At 39.7% G+C, this 23,472-nt stretch overlaps 1 protein-coding gene across 1 annotated transcript in view; it reads left to right on the plus strand.

Annotated features, from left to right (window-relative positions):
- Positions 1-3,196: 3,196 nt before the first annotated feature.
- Positions 3,197-23,472, plus strand: part of SSPN (sarcospan) — a gene marked incomplete at its 5' end in the record, with an annotated part of 48,454 nt that continues 28,178 nt past the window's right edge. Inside the window, one exon of the mRNA XM_082666000.1 lies at positions 3,197-3,475. Within this exon, the coding sequence (XP_082522126.1) occupies positions 3,197-3,475 (279 nt within the window). The remainder of the gene's footprint in view (positions 3,476-23,472) is intronic.

Below are 23,472 nucleotides of genomic sequence, written 5' to 3' on the forward strand. Positions count from 1 at the left end.
CACTTATTTGCCTACAAGAAGTAATTAACAAAACAGGTAATCCACAAGAGTTTACATTTGGTTCCCCTCACTCATCCCTAACTAGGTGAGTGGCCCAATAATCTGGCTACTTAATGACTCTGCTACTCCATTTTTTCATCTTTAAAAGAAGAAACTATAATTACAACAAGTAACTGTCAAGAATGTAAAGTACCTAGCATGTGCTTGTTACAGAATAGATAGATACTCAGTAACTGGTAGCTATATTATTCATAAGAACAAATAATTACTTCCATGTACTCAGCTTCCTAAAAATGTTTTCTTGGTTTATGTAGAAAAACCAAGTATTGTTCTTTTTTGTCATTTGGGTTGTTCTCAATCAGGCACAAGTCACATGGGTACCTTGATGTAACACCGGCTATTATTTGTCTGTTCTCACTAGAAATCCTAATGGTGTAATGGCCCCAAAGCTGACAATGACCTTTCCTCAGCCCCTCTGCTCCTCTTGTGAGAGTGAGTGCTGTTTCTACTGCTTCTAGGGGGAGCGCTGGGATGTGGAGTTTGGTTTCTGCTTTTTAAGCTACTGCATTTGTTCCATGGACCATATTTTTCTCACTGATCCAGAAGGAAGGTATAAGGAAAACACTGAAGTTCATAAAATAAGAATATATTTTATACCTTCAAAGGTACCCAAGGAGAGCTGATGATTAGTTTCTAATTCTTTGGAGACAAAGCAGGGAGTTAGATTTTCTTTAAATTAGCTGATAGCAAACAATCTAGGAGTAGGCTTTATCCTAGCATCTTGGCAACATCATTTTTTTTTTTAAATAAAGCTTTCTGAATGCTAAAATGGCCATACCAAAGTAGATATAAATACTCTAAAGTGATGGGGTCATTTCTGAGTGGTTTCACTGAAATTTGTTCTAAGTGCTACCGAGGAGAGGTATGTGGGAATAAGAATAATCGGTTTTATTGATTTGTTCGGCGACTTTTGGCAGGGACCAAATCTACCTTGAGCATCCTTATTTTCTAGCGCACTGTAGGTGCATTAAAAATATCTCAGACGTGGACTGAGTTAAATTCTCCACATCCAAAGTGTGTAATTATCCCCGTAGGCACCGTTGTGATTAGTGAAGACTGGCTAGGGACTTCATATAAACGATTAAAAGAGCTTTTAAAAACAAATAGGGTCCATCGACAGATGAATGGATAAAGAAGATGTGGCACATATACACAATGGAATATTACTCAGCCATAAAAAAACGAAATTGAGTTATTTGTAGTGAGGTGGATGGACCTAGAGTCTGTCATACAGAGTGACATAAGTCAAAGAGAAAAACAAATACCGTATGCTAACGCATACATGTGGAATCTAAAAAAAAAGGTTCTGAAAAACTTAGCTGCAGGACAGGAATAAAGACACAGACTTAGAGAATGGACTTGAGGACATGGGGAGGGGAAAGGGTAAGCTGGGATGAAGTGAGAGAGTAGCATTGACATATATACACTACCAAATGTAAAACAGATGCTTGTGGGAAGCAGCTGCATCGCACAGGGAGATCAGCTCCGTGCTTTGTGACCGCCTGGAGGGGTGGGATAGTGGGAACATATGTATATGTATAACTGATTCACTTTGTTATAAAGCAGAAACTAACACACCATTGTAAAGCAATTATACTCCAATAAAGATGTAAAATAAATAACCATATTAAAAAAAATCCCCGTAGGCACTGTTGTGATTAGCGAAGACTGGCTAGGGACTTCATATAAACGATTAAAAGAGCTTTTAAACACAAATAGGGGGCTTCCCTGGTGGCGCAGTTGTTGGGAGTCCGCCTGCCGATGCAGGGGACGTGGGTTCGTGTCCCGGTCCGGGAGGATCCCACATGCCGCGGAGCGGCTGGGCCCGCGGGCCGTGGCCGCTGAGCCTGCGCGTCCGGAGCCTGTGCTCCGCGGCGGGAGAGACCACAACAGTGAGAGGCCCGCGTACCGTAAAAAAAAAAAAAAACACAAATAGGGTCCATCGACAGATGAATGGATAAAGAAGATGTGGCACATATACACAATGGAATATTACTCAGCCATAAAAAAATGAAATTGAGTTATTTGTAGTGAGGTGGATGGACCTAGAGTCTGTCATACAGAGTGAAGTAGGTCAGAAAGAGAAAAACAAATACCGTATGCTAACACATATATATGGAATCTAAAAAAGAAGGTTCTGATGAACCTAGGGGCAGGACAGGAATAAAGACACAGGCTTAGAGAATGGACTTGAGGACATGCGGAGGGGAAAGGGTAAGCTGGGACGAAGTGCGAGAGTAGCATTGACATATATACACTACCAAATACAAAACAGATGCTTGTGGGAAGCAGCTGCATCGCACAGAGAGATCAGCTCGGTGCTTTGTGACCACCTAGGGGGGTGGGATAGGGAGGGTGGGAGGGAGACGCAAGAGGGAGGGGATATATGTATACATGTAGCTGATTCACTTTGTTATACAGCAAAAACTGACACACCATTGTAAAGCAGTTATACTCCAATAAAGATGTTAAAAAAAATACATGTGAGAGAGTTCCCAATGAGCCCGGCATCTGTACAAATAGTAATTTCAAAAGCAAATACCTCAGTGGGAAAAATACCTTGATTTGTCAGCAGGATCGCAGAATTTAAAAAGAAAGAGCCCATGCCTTTTTTGGAAAATAAAGAACAATTTAACTTCTGGAACTTCACAGCTTGGACCCTAGCAACGCCTCTTTCGGATTAAATTTTCTACTAATTAAACCCAAATGATTTAAACATTCATCACCTTGCACTGCACCTCTCAGAAAACAAAAACAAAACCGAAAAAATCCTGGGGTTTGGAGTGGGAGACATACAGCACACACACACAGACACACACACACACACACACACGCGTACACAGACGTGCGCGCACACATACACACACGCGCGCGCACACGCAGCCTGTCTAAAGGGCGCTGGGGTTTAGGAGGCGCGGGGCCACCCTGCCCGAGCCGGCGGGCGCTGTGTCCCGCCCGGCGAGTTGGCAGTTGGCGACCCCCCTCGACTCCCCCGCCGCCGCGGGCTCCCCGTGGCCTTCGGAGGCTCGGCGAGTCGCTCCAAATGTTTGCCATATTTGTTCAGCCTCCGTAACTCGCCGAGCAGGGCCGGCGCGGCCCGCCCCGCGCCGCTCTCGCCGTCGCCCCCGCAGCCGCCATGGGCAGGGAGCGGCCGGGCCGCGGCGCGCGGAGCCAAGGGGGACCGCCGGCCGCCGACGCCGCGGGGCCTGAGGACATGGGGCCGAAGAGGGGCGCGGGGGCCCCCAAGGAGTGCGGGGAGGAGGAGGCCCGGACGTGCTGCGGCTGCCGGTTCCCGCTGCTGCTCGCGCTGCTGCAGCTGGCGCTGGGCGTCGCCGTGACCGTGGTGGGCTTTCTCATGGCCGGCATCAGCTCCTCCCTGCTAGTCAGAGACACTCCATTTTGGGCTGGGATCATTGTAAGCATCGAGTCTGTTTTGCCTGAGCGCGTTTGCCAGACAGGAATGCCACGCCGCATGGTCGAGTTACCACTAACCCACCTGCATGCGCCCTTCCCCGGCTCCACGCCTCTAACTCGCCCTCTGCTTGGTGACCGATGCCCGCCGCCCCGGGTCTGCTCAGGCCTGGCGCGGCGGGGCTCGTGCCCTTGTCCTGCTTGTGGCTCCGAACGCCTCCGCCTCCGACAGGCCTGACCCTCACGCGCTGGAGCTGCGGAGGGAGGCACAGGCTGCTTACTTTGGTCACACTGAACAGCCTCGATAACAACAGCAGATTCACTTCGGCTTTTTCTTTCTCCTCGCCCGCGGACCCCACCCTCGTCCCTACAGAAGTAGCAAAAAAGTGAATACGTTCATCCTGTAAAAGCAAGTTAGGAAAAATCCTGTACTTGGAGTGGCCACACTGGGTAGAATTGATTTTATTTTTTAAATCTGAGGTTCCGGTAGTAAGTTTATAAAACAGTGGTTGAAGGCAGGAAATGTGAATACAGCAAGCACAGCCTTAATCCACTGGAATCTAAAGTGGGATAAACCCAGGGTGCTGGCCGTGGCAGGAGCCTTATTTGGGACTCTGCTAATGGATGTACTGTTCAAAGCAGAACACTGCTCAGCTGTTGTGAGTTGAGTGTTTGGACACAGCATACTTGGCTTAATTAAACGGATTCTCTGATATGAAGTGGGTACCATTTATTGAGCACCTACCGTGGGCCTGTCCTGCTAGAGGCCTTACACGTATTATTTCTAATCCCCACATCAGCCTTATGGGATAGTTATTATCCTTCCATTTCTCAAATGAGAGAGAACCAAGGGCAAACCCACTGAAGGTCATGAGTTTCCAAAGTTGGCAAATCAACCAAGTTGATTCCTTTTAGCACCAGACTACATCTGCGTTTTCCTCATTGAGCCATGTTGCTCCCACATTTAGTTTGTAATTTTATTATTATAGTGCCTCGGGCTTACTAAAATCTCTTTCACGTGCATTATTTCATTTGGTCCCTGAAACAACACTTTGAGGTGGGAACTGTTATTCATCTGTGGACACGAGGAAGCAGGCTAAGAGAAGTTAAATGGCATTCTCAAAGCCCAGAGGTGAAAAGTGGTGGAGTCAGGTGAGACCAGAATCGACACCTCTGGCTCCTAGTCTCCCATTGCATCATTACTGCTATTACTGACCACAAGAACTGTACCTTATAAAACAACCCTCAGAATAATTTTGGATCAGGGACAGATGTTAAAAACACCTGATTAAGTATGCATTGATGCAGGTATTTTCTATTTAAGATTATTCGAACTCCCAATTCTTGCAGAGTAATTTAAAACTTTTAATTTGTGTACTGAGAATTCCCATGAAATTATCATGATTGGAGTTTTCTAAATCAAGTGATTTTAAAAATAGCTTTTCACTAAGATATACTGGGTACTTTAGTCACTTCAATGACTGTTAACATACTCAGGAAAAAAAGGTCTGTTCTTCAAGGCTAGGTGAATTCAAAGAAGAAAGGAACGAAACTTCTCATTCAGTGGTTTTGAATATCATTTACAAATGTGTTTTCTAACCTTTCTTTATTTCAACTTTAAGAAGTCCAGTACGAAAAAAGCAAATTAGGTGGGGAAAATTTGTCTTAATGTTTAAGACGGGAACGTACAAACCTTGCAACTTTGAAATTTCATGAGCTCCTTGTAGGAGCATCACATGCTCCTAAGTGCCCTTGGAAGCTCCCTGGATATGGTGCAAAGAGCATTATCTGCAGCCAGTTCTCTGTTTGTTCCAGTTTTCTCGGTTATAATCTGGGATCCACTCGAAGTTTTCTTGTAGTGACATCTGTATTGATGATATCTGTAATCTTGTCTTTCAGCAGAGAGCATATGCAGAGCAGAGCAGTTAGTGGAGATGGCCTGAGACAAGAGAGGAGGGGCCCTAAGGAGTGGGCAAGGAGAATCTCATCCCAGCTGGGCCGGAGCTGCAGGCAACTTGTCCCCATCTCCCACAGACTCCCTGCTTGTTGTTCTCCTCAGGCTGTCTGTGGTTGGTCCTGGGGCGCTCTTCCAAGCTTTCAAGGAAGGGAAAAGGCAGGGAGGCCGGGTGGTGAAGTACAGAAGCGGAAACACTGCACCTGGTGTTGAGCTCCCGCCCGGGCATTATTCACTGAATAACTTGGGGCAAGTTACTTAAATTCTCTAGGCTTCTATGTCTTCGTTGATGAAATCAGAATGGTAATAATAATTCCTCTCTCTTAGGGTTGTCCTGCGGAATAAAGAAATAAATACATGTTCTGATACTTAGAACAGTGCTGGCTCCCGGTAAGCGTTCAGTGAGTTTGCACTTTTTCTTAGCCATGAGTGGAGCAGTCACTGGTAGTGGCGCTCTTCGAAGTAGCAGTGGCTCTATTTTATCTCTAATCACGCAGAACAGTCACTTTGGACTTGCTCCATTTCCCAGACCAGTTTGAACCCTGAAGAAGCTATCAGTTCGGCCATCTCACCTTTCTCTGATCTGAGCCAAGTTACTGTTAGCAGTCTTAGTGGTATTAGATGAGTCCAGTACTTTCTGAATCTTTCTGGAGGATTATAAAAATTAACTTGGGGGAGAAGGGCCTCCTCAGGGTCATTTTCCCTAGGGACGTGGAATGAGTCTGGTCTGGTATATCCCCCAGGGAATACTGGAAAGTTAGACCGAAACAGTACAGGTCAATCCCTGAGGCTGAGACAGAGTCAAACCTGTTTCCGGAATTTACGCTGAATTCAAGCAGGGCGCCCAGCCTGAGGTACCCGCCCCATCGACAGTTTGACGGCTTCACTCTTCTATTTCTGTTTATACTGGTTGCCTCTGATCATGTGACACTTACTTCATTTTACAAGGTTTGCTATCGCATTACTTTGGGATTTGGGTATCACCATTCCCATGATAGAATCTAGGTATATGGATAAATTTACTTAGGCAACTTCTTCTTGACCAATATCTGGGTGGCTTGATGAATGTTCAGTGAAATTCTAGTTATAAAAAAAAAGCCATTGGTAATCTCTAATCAGAAATTTATGTCCAGAGGAATTTTAGAAAAACAAATAGGTGATTTCTTACCTACCTGTAAATATGACTCCTCTCACCCTCCATCAGAGACATGACTGAAGTCTTTTTACTTCAATTACAAAAGATTCCCGTAAAGGAAAAAGAAAAAGAATGGAGCTGCTCTGGAGACCGCGTAACCTGTAAAAGTGCCATTCTTCTCTCAAAATTCTTTCTACATGGCTTGAGGGTTGCAAGTCACTCCACAAGGACAGCACAAAGTGAAACAAGGTCTTTGAGGATGAACTTGGCTAGGGGCAAGGGATCCTAGGAAACAGAAGTTTGCATTTGATTCTGTTAATGGCTTGATTTAGCTGGGTGGAATAGACATTCAAGTTTGCGCGTCATTCCAGAATTCTTATTGATGAAAAAATGTGTAAGGATTGAAGAAATCTAAGAACTTTGGGGCCTTTACTTATTTCTTACTCAGATTAATACAATTTTGGTTTAGGTGAAGGATAACGTGTTTGAACTTTGGCTTATTTTTTTCATTCGGCAACATTTGTTGGGGATGTCTGACGAGCTAGGCATTGGTCTAAAAATAATGAATCATATGCAAGGAGGAGATCTCCAGAGACCCTGATGGACATGTGGCCTTATCTGACAGTAATGAATACTTCCGGTTAAAAAATTTAACCTACGCAAATATTTTTAAAGTCCATTTACCTTTCAAAGTATTTCACTTACCATGATTTATTTGCTTTGGCATTTCTCTCTGAAGTCAATTTAAGAGCAAACTCTTGCTTCTCTTCCCCAATGGGGATGGTTAGTGTTTGTTAGTTTCTTGGCCCTTGTAGGGAATATTCCAATGGAAAGTGGGAATTTATTTGCCTTATTGTTGCTTCTTTTAGTTTTCCTGACTCTTGCTCCATTGTTCGCATACCCCATCCCCCTGGAATAAAATCCCTGAGATATATACTACAGTAATCACATTAGAAAGTTTAAGGAAAGAGCTTAAAGGGAAGAATATTTCCTTTCCTTAATGTCATTCATAAAACTTATCATATGAATCTGTAATGATTAAGCGTGCTGTCAGGAATTTCAATAACAGTTTTCATATGTTAACTTACTCTAAGGAATTCAAAATGCAGGTGTATTCGGATTTTTGAAATCTATTTTTAATCTTGACTTAATGGAAGGGAACATTGGGTGGTTATTTATTTTAAAAAAGAATACACCCTGAAATTCACAAGTAGATATATGACATATAGCAAGTTATTATCCGCAATTTATAAGTGGAGAGACTGCGACATGATGGTTTGCCTAAATGATTTGATCATGGTTATGAAGAAAAACTGGAAGTGAGAAAGATTTGGCACTGGGCTTTTGGATAGACCCTAAAACAAGTCAAGAAGCAAAACAATGATGTCAATTTTCTATATATGTGTATTGACATTTGAGAATTTAATCTGGAATTATATTTTTAGGAACACATTGCATAGTAGTACATTATTTTTCATATTGGGGCTTTAATATGCTTCCAAAACTTAAAATTGCATCTCTAGTACCACTGGGAAATAATTTTGATTATAGCAACTGTCACAGGAGAGTTAGGGACTGAGGAGTGATAATCCCATGGCCTAACTCAGTCTCCACTGAGTACGTATGATAAGTAATGAGAGGATAATTATCTTATAGGTACATGAAGTTGTTGTAGTAAGTCTAGAAATGGAATGTAATTGGATTAATTTGGAAAAAAATTAATTTTAATAAGTGTATGAACACAAAAGGGAATATTCAAGAATTTGGTGACATGCTCTCTGAAAGAATTTTAGGAATACTGAATAAAAAATAAGTAAAGTTAAGTTAATAATAAAACAACAAAAAAGAGCTTCCCTGGTGGCACAGTGGTTGAGAATCTGCCTGCTGATGCAGGGGACACGGGTTCGTGCCCCAGTCCGGGAAGATCCCACATGCCGCGGAGCGTCTGGGCCCGTGAGCCATGGCCGCTGAGCCTATGCGTCCGGAGCCTGTGCTCCGCAACGGGAGAGCCCACAACAGTGAGAGGCCTGCGTACCGAAAAAAAAAAAAAAAAAAAAAATTAAAGAATAAGAAAAGTTGGAAAAAAATCATTAGATGCTTAGAATCATTAGGAGACTGTATTTTCACTTCTATTGCTAGCTTCATACTAAGCCAGATGTGCAAAGGCCAAGGGAATGCTTATACAATGAGGAAATTATCCCTGAATTTCCTTTCTCTTTTTAAAAAAGGAGTGTTAAACCAAACTCTATTCCATATTTGCCATTATTAGAGTTTCTGTTTGAACTTATGTATATCCATTTTTAAACTATGGTTTGAGAAATGACATACAGTTGTCTTTTCCAATATAGAAAAGTTTATTGATAATGTTGAAAAGAACTAAGAGGTAATAATAAGGAGTGTGTTATTACTCTATTGTGGGCCCTTGGGTTCCAGAGATATTCAGAACGTGTTAACTTAGCATTATTGAGATATTTTATTTCATGTTATAAAATGACTGCAGGATCTAAAAAAGAAAGAAGTCACGTGACTTACTTTGCGTTCCCCTAACTTGAATACATTAGGACAAATTAGGATTGATGTGGCTGAATGCTAGATGCCAATATTACCATCCTTACCTTCTACAAAGAAAGCAATGGCATAGGTTTCCCTAATATTTGGTCCAGTAGTTTTATAGATTGCCATTATGATGTCCACTTTCAGTTTGGTCTGAGGAAATGGATATTTTCTGGACTTTTTCTTCCCATTAACCTTGTCCATGACATTTCTATTAAGGGTGCTCTTTAACTGGGTCCACTTGCCTGTGTTGTACCCTGAAGGGTTGGCATCAACATTAAAGGATACACACAAGATAATGTGAGGAGTTCAGTGTGCATATTTCTATGTTGCTGTAGGATAGGAATGGAATCTAGTCATTAAATTTTAATTAGATACCATTTCACTGCAAAGTACAGTTCAGTTTTAGGACTTAGATCCTGGCAAACTAGAGAAATGCTGCTCAGAAGAGCCCATTAAAATCCAGGGTTGGATTCAAGTCTAGGTTTATACAAGTCTAGGTTTATTACAATGAGTTCATAAGCTGAAGGTGATCTTCTTTTAAAAAATGGATGTTGGGAACAGTATTTGTAGCATAAACTATATAAGAGCCTATTTCAGAGGCTTGTCCTCTTTCAGATGGTTTGGATGCTACCTCAGATCTCAGTGTATTGAGATAAAATTTGGCAGGAGTAACTGTTAGATGACTGAGCGAGGCAGCTGCCTCGATCACCCTGGTAGATTTTAAAATTCATATGTGTACACTTCCACACACAGCAATAACTAAAATACATTTTCCTTTCTGTCTTAGCCTGCTCCAGTACGGTGGGTTCTAGTGAGGGGCTCTCTTCCCGGCTTGCAGATGGCCACCTTCTCACTACGTGCTCACGTGGTCCTTCCTTGGTGCATGTGCCTGGAGAGAGGGAGGGATCTCGCTCTCTCCCTCTACTTCTAAGGTCACCCGTCTTGTAGGATTAGGACCTCCCCCTTACAACCTCGTTTAACCTTAATTACCTCTTAAAAGGCCTGTCTCCAAACACAGTCACATTGAGGGTTAAGGCTTTAACATGTGAACTGGGGGAGGGTGTGCATAATTCAATCCATAGCCTTGTCAGTGAGGAATATCAATTTGTACAGCCACCTCAGTGATTCTTAAGTGTGTTTCTCAGCTGATTCAGGAAGGCCCTGTGGCTTTCATGGAACGGCTACAAGCCTGAATGTTTCTGATGAGGGTTCTGCACCAGTAAGCTGACACTTGGCAGTGCGGCGGGGTGGCGTGGCTCAGGCCCATGCCTGTAGTGAAACATATGGAGGAGGGTGTTTTCAGTGCATTTACGCATTGCTTCTTTTGTCAAATTTCAGTAGAAATAAAATCAAGTAGATTTAGCCGGTGCCTACAATTCCAAGGGTAGCTTAGGCGTTTCATCTGTTGCCTTAGCTTTCAGGCTTAGGACCCACCATTTAGTAAATCTCTGCCTTTCTTGGCTGCTTCTGGAGTGAGTCGCTATCAGAATCTAGCTACATGACACCTTGGCCTCTGAGGCAAGAAAATGAGGGTGGCTGACTGAGCCCTGCTGGTGGCGGATGCTCAGATTTTCAGCAATTAGATGAGCCCTCTGGCCTCTGGGAGCAGTGATCTCAGGCTTGGTCTTTCTAGAACTCAAGGGAAGCCCGCTCTCAGGTCTCCTTTATAATATGCAGCTGATGCTTTCATTTTTGATGATGGTTCTGAAAATTAGATGAACACTCTTTGTTCTGTGGAATGGGTCAAAATAAAACCCTGAGGGTGCTCCCACCTGGGGCCTCATGCTGTCACAGCCTCCAGGACGAGCATGCAGCTCCTGGTGGATCCTCCTTAGGTACACAGTCAGGGCTTCTCGTTTGATCCTGTTTGTCCAGCTTAAAACCCCTAAAACTTCTAAGGGTCTCTGCTTTACTTTAACAAGCGCTGCACAAATCCAAACCAACCCAGAGGGGAAAACTAGAGAAGACTGAGTAGAACCATCCAATATGCCACCTTTTGGTCCAATCCGAGTCCAAAATGAGTAGCAAACAAAAGGCAAGGAAGGCCACGGTTCCAGACACATGCTGGAATGTCGCTGGTTTGATTTTTGAGCATATTTAAAGTTGATGCTCTCTGATCTAAGGTTGCTAAGCAACATCCGCTGCCTAACACAGTCATGAACATGAGTGTTTCAGTGCTGTGTTTCCTCACCCTGGCCAAAGGCTGGTAAGTGACTGGCTGTTAGAAAGCAAATGGTTTGCTCACAAATAAGCATTCTCACGTCCTGCTGAAGAAGTTGGGTTGGGGCTGCTTCTGTTGCTGCAGAAATGAGCAACTCCCCCTGGCTGGGAGAGGCTGCGGAAACCTCGAGGATGCTGTTTTATCAGCATCCCATTCAACTGTTGTTGTGAAAGTGTTTGATTCAGCATTCACTGTAATGAGCCATTAAAATCCCATTAAGATACGTTGTTATCAAGACCTCTCTCTTGTGTGGAAGATAATGACAGGTGAGGAGAAAAGAGGGGGACTTGCTAGTGTGTTAACTAGACCCTAACTAGGGAGAGAATTTTCGCTTTATTGCTAGGGAAAAACATGACACTTACCAGCTTCCTTCTAAAGTATCAGGTGTGGCACACATATCAGGCCATTACCTGTGCCATTTAGCTGTGCCAGGAAAGCTATAAAAGGAGCCTTTTCCAAGATAAGGGAAACAGCATTTCAGCCTTCATCCTTTCTGTTGGAGGATGGAGGGTGCTCGGTTATGGAGATGAACACAAGGCGACTGTCCCCGCCTCAGTGAAGCGGTGCAGCGTCAGAGGCAGCAAAAGGGCAAACGAGGTCTCCGTAAGGTGGACACTTTATAATCAATGCAAAATAACTGCTCCATGACTGCATACTGATGGAAGACAGAATTCAACCATTTTAGTGCACGTTCAGTAAGTTTATGCATGTCTCTCGTGCGCTCGCTACTCAGATTCTGAAACAGAAGGATCAAACCCACGCAGGTTGGCTTTGTCGCATAATCTTTTCATGAACAAGTGGTTTGGGATGCCTATGAAAGAGTTTCCATCTAAGTTAAGGGCTGTGAGACCAAACATAATTTTAAAAATGAACATAGTGTGACCGTAACTATTGTGTTCGAGAACCCTCGATAAATACTCATTCAGTCACCGAATCTAGTGCGTCACAAATTTTTCCACCTGGAGACCTCCCTGAAGCCTCGCTCCCCTTCTCCCCATCCTCACACACACATCACAAAAAGCTCAGTGTCTAGCTAACCCATGTTGCCATGGAAGGGAAGAGAGGAAATGCGGGAGAGGCTGCAGGCTGCCTGGGGACACTAACCTCATGATGAAAAGGACAAAAAACTTTTTAAAGAAGTAATGTTACTATATATTACTTAATGGTCCATTATATCCTTTGTGTATGTGTGTGGTTTTTTTTTTTTTTTTTTTGGTAAAAAGTGCTCTTAATTAGAAAAGCCACTTGATAATATTTTTTAAAGATTGAACAGGATGGTTCTCTCATTTACACTCCTGTTATAATTGAATTTATATTGATTTACTGTATAATTTCTATATACTGTACCATTTCATCAAATTCTATTTATTGTACTGTTTCAGATAGATGGACCCAGGAGTATTATCGTAGAATTATCTGCACAATCATTTCTGAAGTGGGACCTAATTTGAGAACCTACTTAATTATGCCTGAATCATAAAATTCAGCCTATCTCTATACCTCTGGAGTAGGCTTAATCCACATTTATAAGATTCCTTTCCCTTCTGAGAACTCCAAAAATTTTCAAGTGAAACAAATGAATTGTAGTAGTTTATTTTTCCCACAAATAGGTAGCACTTCTACCCCTCATGCTGATTCATGAGAAATGCTGAAACACAATTTTGTTTCTCTTATATTCTTTGCAAATGGATTACTTTGCAAAAGTAGGTACTTATAGAACCTATGGATGATTAGTTTCTGATAAGTTACCACAAGAGTGAGTTAGGCGGTTGATGAGCCACAGAACAGAAGCCTATCAACGAAAGAGTACCTGCTTGTAAAACAGAAACCTTTCACATCTAGCCATTCTCCCTGTGTCTTTCCATATGCCAAGTGCGTCACTCCCAGGAGCTGTGTCTGGGAGAGGGCACACACACACACAACCAGCTACGATACAGTTGAAAAAACCAAGTGTTAACTTGGTGCCCTAAAGAAGGTGGCACAGAGGAAGATGTGATTAATCCTGTCCGGGGAGGATCAGAAAAGGCAAGGAGAGGGGGCCTGAAACTGCAGGAGGGGCTTCAACTTTGGAATAAAACACATGTGGGTAGAATCCCAGATTTTGAATTTTGAAAAAATTTAGGTTATGATTTTTATTTTTGTGTGAGTTTGAACAAGTATGGGCAATTTTGAAAAAATTTAGGTTATGATTTTTATTTTTGAAAAAATTTAGGTTATGATTTTTATTTTTATTTTTGTGTGAGTTTGAACAAGTATGGGCAATTCTATACAATCCTATGATTTTAATTATGAAAATTTCTAAGTATATAATAGCATAGACAGAATAATAAAGCAGCCTCAGGTTCATCAAGTTTTAATATTTTGTCATAATTGTTTTCATTTTTTTGAGAAAGAAAACATTGCAATATATTGAAGTCATCTGTTTCCTTTCTTAATCATATTCTCCTACCTCATCCTCCTTCTCCAGAGGTATCTACTATCCTGAATTTGATATCTGTCATGCCTATGAATGTTTTCATACTTTTTATGTGTATATATCCGTAACCAATAATTAATGTTGTTTTCAATATTTTAAATTTTATATAAATGGTAGCATAATATCATGTTTTTCAATATTGTTTTTGAGATTTATTTATAATAGTTCATGGATATCATTCATTCATTTTTGCTATACTATATTTCATTATAGGAATATACAACAATTAATTTATTCATTCTCCCGTTGATGAAAATTTAGGTTGTTTTCAAAAGATTATTTTTTTCTTGCAATTACAAACAGTGAGACAATGGACATTCTATTCCATGGCTCTCTATGCATGTATTTCAAAGTTTTTAAAGGAATATTCCTAGGAATTGAATGATTGGGTCTTAAGATATAGGCATTTTCAACTTATTAGATATCGCCAAATCAGTACCGCAAACCCAAAGTTGTACAAATCTATACTCCAGTAAGTCAGAATTTCCACTGATCTTCATATATGCCAACTTTTGTTACTGTCAGACAATTTTAATTTTTAAAAAAATCTTTTATTTTTTTAATTAACAAGTTTTAATACAATTTTAAAAGGTTACTTTCCATTTACAGTTATTACAAAATACAGGCTCTATTCCCCGTGTTGTACAATACATCCTGGAGCCTATCTTACACCTAATAGTTTGTGCCTCCCAACCCCCTCCCATATTGCCCCTCGCCCCACGCTGGTAACCACTAGTTTGTTCTATCTGTGACTCTGCTTCTTCTTTGTTATATTCATTAGTTTGTTGTATTTTTTAGATTCCACGTATAAGTGATATCATACAGTATTTGTCCTTTGTCTTTCTCTGTTTGACTTATTTCACTTAGCATAATGCCCTTCGAGTCCATCCATGTTGCTGCAAGTGGCAAAATTTCATTATTTCTTATGGCCAAGTAGCAGGCAATTTTAGCTTTTGCCTATCTTCTTATTTGTATGCAATGATATCTTATTTTAATTTATATTTTTCTGATTACTGATGGAGTTGAACATATATGTTTATTGACCATTTAATTATGTTTTCGATCCTTTATTTATTCACAGATGTTTTCTATGAGTTGTTTTTCTCCTACTTATTGATTTATAAGATTTATCATCTTTGTTACTTAGCCTTTGTGGTTTTAGGTACTGCAAATATCCTCTCCTAGGTGGTATCATGTCTTTTACTTTTGTTTATGGTGGCTTTGTTGAGGAAAAGATTTAATTTTAATGTATTTACCTATATTAATCTTTTTATGGTATATGCTTTGATATATTTTAAAGAAATCTCCCCCTACTCCGAGGTCAGAAAGATATTTTTCTATATTGTTTTCTGAAATGTTGAAGGTTTGCTTTTGTATTTATATCTTTAATCTAAGTGGTCTACTTTTTGCATATGGATGTGAGATAATGTCCATATTTTATTTTTGGAGTGTTAATTGTCTTAGTACCATAAATAATCAGTACTTTCACACTGATCTGCTATTTCCATTTATCATCTATCAAGTTTCCATATTAGATTTGAGGAGTGTGTCTGTGATCCTCTTCAATCCCATTGTTTTTTCTGTCATTCTGCTGATATCACACTGTCTGTATTAAAATAGCACTATAATGCATCTTGTTATAAAGGTGATGGCATAAGCAACTCACCTCCCCGGCCCCCATCTTCCCCATACCCCCTGCGCTGGAAGGCGAAGTCTTAACCACTAGATCACCAGGGAAGAATATAAATTCTATATATTTTAGAATTGGCTTCTTAAGTTCCAAGAAAAATACTTTTGGTATTTTCATTCAGTTTGTACCTTCTATGCAAGCAATGAATACCTCACCAGTTATTTGGGTTTTCTCTAATGTCCTTTTTGCTTATCTTATGATTATTGATTTCAACTGAATTGCTTTGTGCTCAGTTCATGTGCTTTTCATACTATCAATTCTTTGATATTATATGAGACTTACTTTGTGATCTAGTATGTGACTAATTTTTATAAACATTCCATTTATGCTTGGAAAAAAATGTGGATTTTCTCATTTTGAAATTTACAGTTCTGTATTCAATCTAAAAATCAAGCTTTTTAATCAGGTTGTTGAATTTTCTACATCCTTACTAATATTTTTCAGCTTGATCTAAAGATTACTGAGAGATGTGTATTCAGATTTCCCAACATTAGATGAATCTATTTCTCCTTGTTTTCTTCCCATTTTCATTAAACATTTTTAATCTACTTAATGACTACATACAAGATAATGATTATAAAATACTTCTTTAGTCTTAGATTAATAGCTATCTTCTCCCATTAAAAAATATATATCATTCCATTGTTTCCTGACTTCAGTTATTGCTGCTAAGCAGTTTGGTAAATATCTAATTGTTTTTCCTTTATAGATGACGTGCCTCTTTCCTCTGGTTGCTTTTCTGATTTTCTTTTTGTTTTTGAGGGTGCTGTAGTTTAGCTCCAGTGTGCCTATGTGTGGATTTGATTATATGTTCCCTGAATCTAAGATTTTTGTGTCTTTCATCAATTTTGAAAAAAATTCAGCCATTATTTATTTTTTCCAAGTATTGTTTCCCTCTTCTCTTTAGTCACTTTGCCTGGAACTGCTATCAGTTGTATGTTTGGACATTCTTGTTTTATTTTCCTTATTTCTCAACCTCTCTATTATGTTTCTTTTCTTTTTTAAAAAGTATTTATTTAATTTATTTATTTGGTTGTGCTGGGTCTTAGTTGCGGCAGGCGGGCTCCTTAGTTGCGGCTTGCCAGCTCCTCAGTTGTGGCATGTGAACTCTTATTTGTGGCATGCATGTGGGATCTAGTTCCCTGACCAGGGATCAAACCTGGGTCCCCTGCATTGAGAGCGTGGAGTCTTAACAACTGTGCCACCAGGCAAGTCCCTCTATTATGTTTCATCTCCCTGTGTCTCTCTGTGCTGTATTTTAGGTTATTTCCTCAGATATACCTTCTAGTTTACTATTCCCCTTTTCAGTTGACTTTAATCTGCCTGTTACTTGTCCAGGAGTTTTTAATTCCAATGATTTTATTTTTCATTTCTAGAACTCCTATTTTGTTGTTATTGTTGGTTTTTTAATATATTCCTGGTATCTTCAAAAGTGCCCTGCTCTTTATCCGTGTTTTCAATTCCTTTTTTCACATCTGTTTATTTTGAATGTACTTTTTAGTATGTTTAGTTATTTATTCAAATATGTTCACAGTAGATGATTATGTAAAAGAATAGTTACAAATCACATATATAATATAAAATCATTTTGTAAACAAATAATATAGTTATATATTGAATGTACTTTTTTTTTTTTTTTTTTTTTTTTGGCGGTACGCAGGCCTCTCACTGCCGTGGCCTCTCCCGTTGCGGAGCACAGGCTCCAGACGCGCAGGCTCAGCGGCCATGGCTCACGGGCCCAGCCGCTCCGCGGCATGTGGGATCTTCCCGGACCGGGGAACGAACCCGTGTCCCCTGCATCGGCAGGCGGACTCCCAACCACTGCGCCACCAGGGAAGCCCTGAATGTACTTTTATAGGCTTTATTTGTTAGTTCTGCTATTTGAAATTCATGTGGCTTTAATTCTGAGAGAGAGAGAGAGAATGTGTGTGTGAACATGCATACAAGCTTATATGCGTGTGAATGCTGGCCTTCCCTAATGAATTGATTTTTCATATGTTTGCTATAATTAGTCTGTGAGTTCATTTTCTAAGAGCATTTATATGTGATAATTCGGTGTGGGCTATTTGAGGATGTAACCCTTCCAGATGGTCTGTCTTGCCAAGTGTCCCAATGGTATCATGATCCAAGAGCCACCTTTTCTTAAATTTACCTATTTATTAGGGAAAATTGCAAGCATACTCAAAAGTAGATAAAATAGTACAATGAATGCCTATGGTCCCATCACTCAGCTTCAATAATTATTAAGTGATGATCAATGTTGCTTCATTTGTATATTCCTGTACTCCTTCCATACTCACACACCACACACTGGATTATTCTGAAGTAAATCCTGGATATTACATCATTTCATCTATAAATATTTCACTATGTAAGTCAAAAGATGAAGACTAAAAAATAATCAAAATAGCAATCACGCCTTACAAGTTAACAATTTCTTAATAGGTTCAAATTCTTAATAGGTTCAAATATTCATGATTAACTCATGAATATTTCTTCACAGTTTGTCAAAATAAGGATCCCAGTAAGATCCACGAACTGCAATTGGTTCATATATTTCTTATATCTCCTTTTCTCAAAGATTTACCTATTCTCTCTTCTCTCTCTCTCTCTCTCTCTCTCCTTCTTCCCTCCATCCTTCCCTCTCTCTCCCTCTTACAATTTCTTTGTTGAAAAAAAACAGTTGTTTTTTTTTTCAGGACTGTGCAAGTAGCAGAAAACTCTCAAAACCTCTACCCCACCTCATCAGCTGAGACAGAACAAGTTTCTTGATAAATTTTAGTGCTAGTGGATTAATTATTTTCTAGTAGCCATTTAGGGTATAGCCGTTTAAGGGTGTAGCCACTTAGGGGCCTACATTTATGCCATGGGCTTGGTTCCACCCTTAGCCTATAGAAGCTCAGTGCATTTGAAAGTGTTTTTTGGGAGAAGGGTTTCATATAATTTAGTCCTTAATATTATGCAGAAATGGAACCTCTTGATGCTTTAAAAAATCTTCTTTGGATCAACTTGAAAGTTTCTTAACCTCTCTAAGTGACAGTGTTCTATAAAATGAGGTACATTTTTTTTTTTCTTATTTCACTGTTTTAGGGAATAAATGAGCTAATGTATACAAAGTGGGTAATGCAAAAAGGGCACCCTTTCTGGGTAGAGAAGATCTTTGAGCAGAGTTTAAAGAATGAATATTACTGGATTCAAAATGGTTGAAGGAAGAGTAGTATACCAGGATGATAAAGAAGTAAAAGGACATTTTAGCTCAAAGGCACAATTCTTGTCCTATGACTATTAAGCCCAATTTTTATCCATAACCAACTTCATTGCTCCACAATTCTTTTGTTTGTGCTAATTCAATCTTTTGAGAGTGTAACTGCAAAATTCCCAGCAGTTCCTATAAAATATGTATCTTAGCATAGTTATGCAAATCTGCATTGTAATATTAAAGTAAAACCCAAACTAAAGGGATTCTACTTGAATGTCTGCATGGTAAGTCACGCACTAGGATAGTTGTCGGATTTTTCTCTCTGTTTCCTGTAAGTGATTTGATGAAACACTCAGTTGTGAGATTCATTGGTTTAAAATTACGAGCTGGGCTTCCCTGGTGGCGCAGTGGTTGCGAGTCCGCCTGCCGATGCAGGAGACGCGGTTTCGTGCCCCGGTCCGGGAAGATCCCACATGCCGCGGAGCGGCTGGGCCCGTGAGCCATGGCCGCTGAGCCTGCGCGTCTGGAGCCTGTGCTCCGCAACGGGAGAGGCCACAACAGCGAGACCCGCGTACCGCAAACAAACAAACAACAAAAAAAATTATGAGCTATTTGCAATCGTTTTCAAGCAAGGTTTTTGAAACTTAGGAATTGTAGCAACTTCGCACTGGCACATCTCTTGCAGATCTCGTTAGCTTTCCAGCCTTATTTTGGCAGGAACATCAAGGGAAGCACACTGTATCCATAGGATTTAAGGGATTCCGGCTCCCTTCGTCCAGCCGCTGGTCACAAGTTCCAACTCCTTTTTATCAGTTCCATCAGGATAGTTTTCTAGTATCTTCTAAAGCAACATAGGAGGTATAAGTGAACATCTGCAAGACACAATGTGTGCTAAGAAATAGGGCAGTCATTTTGTCCTTCGCGCTCTTTTTGTGTTTGTACAACAGATCTGCCTAAACTACACAGCAATGCAAAGTACAATGCAACATTGGTTAAAAAATTTTTTAAATACATATATAAAGTCTATCTTTCTATATATCATGGATTATACATATATAATCTTTCTATATGTAAAGATAGATTATATATAAAGATATATAGCTATATTAATATGAAAATAAAGATATAGATATAAAATTCTGGTTATTGGATAGTTTCAAAGCATGATAAAACCCACCACTTGGAATTAGAAAGGTTGTATTTTACCAAACAAAGGACTTCGGTCTGGTATGTAAGTGCTTCTTAACACTCCATACTTCTTGACCAACCAATCAGACCTTTTGTCACAGCAGAGCAGGTGAATCCATTCTCTGTTGCTGGCAATTGTATGAGTAATAATGTTCTGAAGTTCCTGAAGTTGCCTCATAAGTTCTTAGAAATTGTATTTCTTTTTTTTTTTTTTTTGTACGCGGGCCTCTCACCGTTGTGGCCTCTCCCGTTGCGGAGCACAGGCTCCGGACGCGCAGGCTCAGCAGCCATGGCTCACGGGCCCAGCCGCTCCGCGACATGTGGGATCTTCCCGGACTGGGGCACGAACCCGTGTCCCCTGCATCGGCAGGCGGACTCTCAACCACTGCGCCACCAGGGAAGCCCTAGAAATTGTATTTCTACAATTTATTTTCCAAAGCGATCTAGATTTAAGAAAGTTCTAGGTGACGATAGGCCTGCTTTTGTTTTTTAATTTAATTAATTAGCACATAAATCATTAATTTTGATTCAGTTGGAAGGTCTTTACATACTCATATATGAAAAGTCCATAGAGTTACAGTCATTGGACATAGATCTGTCAGGTATCAACTCCTCAGGCAAAAGGACAATGATAATAAAAAAGGAGAAGAAAAAGCTTGAAGGGATGTTATAGATGAGCTCAACTTAGGTGTGGTTCAGCAAGTGTCTTTTCTCCTTAGACTCTGCAAAGAAATAATTTTCTGTGAGAGAATTTGTCAACTAGAATTACCTTTGTGCTGAGAAATTTTGACCTGGATCTCTACCAGCTTCTTTAAAAAATAATCTTAACTTGCAAACTAAAGTTTCCAAATTGTTCCCTCCAAGAAATATGTAGAAATGCACAGATGGGGATGTATGTCATAACCCAAACTCTTCCTGGGCCAGGCGGAATTTAACCCTTAGATGAAGAGACTATTTCTGTACTACAGCTCTTCATTGGCAACTTTTACTCTAATGGAAAAATAAAAATAGAAAGAGTAGAGCAATGAAGCTCTGGGGTTGTAGATTCCTAAGGCAGATGGAAAGGCATTGAATATCTTCCTAATATATTATAGGCCAAATAAAACACTCCTTAGCAAAACTTACTATCTATAAAAAGTTGTTGCTAGCTACAGTTTTATTTGTAGTAGAAAAGAAGCTGCTATTTTGGGCTTAGTTTAATAAAAACCAAGAAGAAACATTTTTTCAAAATTATGATTAGTGTTCTAGGTTTTAATGCTTATACTGATGTTTGTAGTGTTTAGAGACAGATAGTTGCAGTTTACCCCTCATCTTTTTTTTTCTTGTTGAAATTTATTTTTATTGAAGTATAGGTGATGTACAATATTATGTAAGTTACAGGTGTACCAAATAGTGATTCACAACTTTTAAAGGTTATAGTTATTATAAAATATTGGCTATATTCCCTGTATTATACAATATATCCTTGTAGCTGATTTTATACATAATAGTGTGTACATCTTAATCCCCTACCCCTAGATTGTCCCCTCCCCGCCTTGCCACTGGTGACCAGTAGTTTGTTCTCTATATCTGTGACTCTGCTTTCTTTTTGTTATATTCACTAGTTTGTTGTATTTAGATTCCACATATAAGTGATTATCATATAGTATTTGTCTTTCTCTGACTTATTTCACTTAGCATAATACCCTCCAAGCCCATCCATGTTGCTGCAAATGACAAAACTTCATTCTTTTTTATGGCTGAGTAGTATTCCAGTGTGTCTGTGTGTGTGTGTGTGTGTGTGTGTGTGTGTGTGTGTGTGTGTGTGTATCACATCTTCTTTAACCTTTCATCTGTTGATGGACACTTAGGTTGCTTCCATATCTTGGCAATTGTATTTAATGCTGCTGTGAACACTGGGGTGCATGTATCTTTTCAAATTAGTGTTTTTGTTTTTTTCACGTATATATACCCAGGAGGTAGAATTGCTGGATCATGTGGTAGTTCTATTTTTAGTTCTTTGAGAAACCTCCATACTGTTTTCCACAGTGGCTGCACCAATTTACATTCCCACCAGCAGTGTAGGAGAGTTCCCTTTTCTCTACATCCTTGCCAACATTTGTTATCTGTGTTCTCTTTGATGACAGCCATTCTGACGGGTGTGAGGTGATACATCATTGTGGTTTTGATTTGCATTTCCCTGATAATTAGCAATGTTAAGCATCTTCTTATGTCCCTGTTGGCCATCTGCATTTCCTCTTTGGAAAAATGTCTATTCAGGTCTTCTGTCCATTTATTGATTGGGTTGTTTGTTTTTTCGATGTTAAGTTGTATGAGCTGTTTATATATTTTGGATATTAACCCCTTATCCACCGTATCATTTGCAAATATTTTCTCCCATTAAGCAGGTTGTCCTTTCATTTTGTAAATGGTTTCTTCGTTGTGCAAAAGCTTTCAAGTTTGATTAGGTGCCATTAGTTCATTTTTGCTATTATTTCTTTTGCTTTAGGAGACAGATCCAAAAAAATATTGCTACGATTTATGTCAAAGAGTGTTCTGCCTATGTTTTCCTCTAAGAGTTTTATACTGTCTGGTCTTACATTTAGGTCTCTAATCCATTTTGAGTTTATTTTTGTGTATGATGTTAGGGAGTGTTCTAATTTCATTCTTTTACATGTAGCTGTCCAGTTTTCCCAGCACCACTTATTGAAGAGACTGTCTTTTCTCCATTGTATATTCTTGCCTCTTTTGTTGTAGATTAATTGACCATAAGTACGTTACTCTCTCATCTTGATGTTCAATTCTGCCATAAACTCTGGTTGATTTGGAACCTTTACTTTTACATGCCTATCACTTTTGGAACTTCCTATTAATATCTGTACACTAAGTCTGGCTGAAACAATTTCACTTTTTTAAAAAAAAGTAATATTAATTTTGGATCTGTTATGGATAGAAAATATTTTTAGCTGAATGGCATTTTGTTTTCAGAAATTAAATGCTTATCTTTGTAAAGCAACAATAGTGTTATCAGAGAAACATATACAGCTTGGTATGTTTACCAAGATTGGCATTTCCTGAGTAGTAGATAATAAATAGTCTTGTAGCAGAAGGGAAAAGACTCAGAAAAAGAAGTTTTATAACTCTCAGGTGTTTGCAAACTGTTTATGTTAACATTATTAGAGAGAGTTTTGAAAAGTGGGTCCTTGCTATGAAAGCAAAAGTAGCCCAAGTCTCTCAATGAATCGGTTCATTTATTTGACAAATTAGTATTGACTGCTTCATATGTGCTGGTACTATAATAAGCCTTCTACACATGCTGTCTTATATAATCTTCACAGCAATTTATGAAGTAGGCACTGTGGTTATCATCCCACAGATGATGAAACTGAGGCTCAAAGAGGTTAATTTGTCCAAGACCAAAAGCAAAAAAGTGGTGGAGGTGGGTTCTGAACCTAGGTCTGTCAGATCCAGAGGTAAGATATACTGCTTCAGTTTCTATCCTTTGGATGCAGCCCATTTTGCTGTAAACCTTTTTGTAGTTACCCTCTGTTGCCCCTTCTCTGGGGTCACGGATGTGTTCTCTTTTATAGAGCCTGTGAGGTC

The sequence above is a fragment of the Grampus griseus genome (assembly GCF_964374135.1).
Source record: "Grampus griseus genome assembly, chromosome: 11".
Classification (NCBI taxonomy): Eukaryota; Metazoa; Chordata; class Mammalia; order Artiodactyla; family Delphinidae; genus Grampus; species Grampus griseus.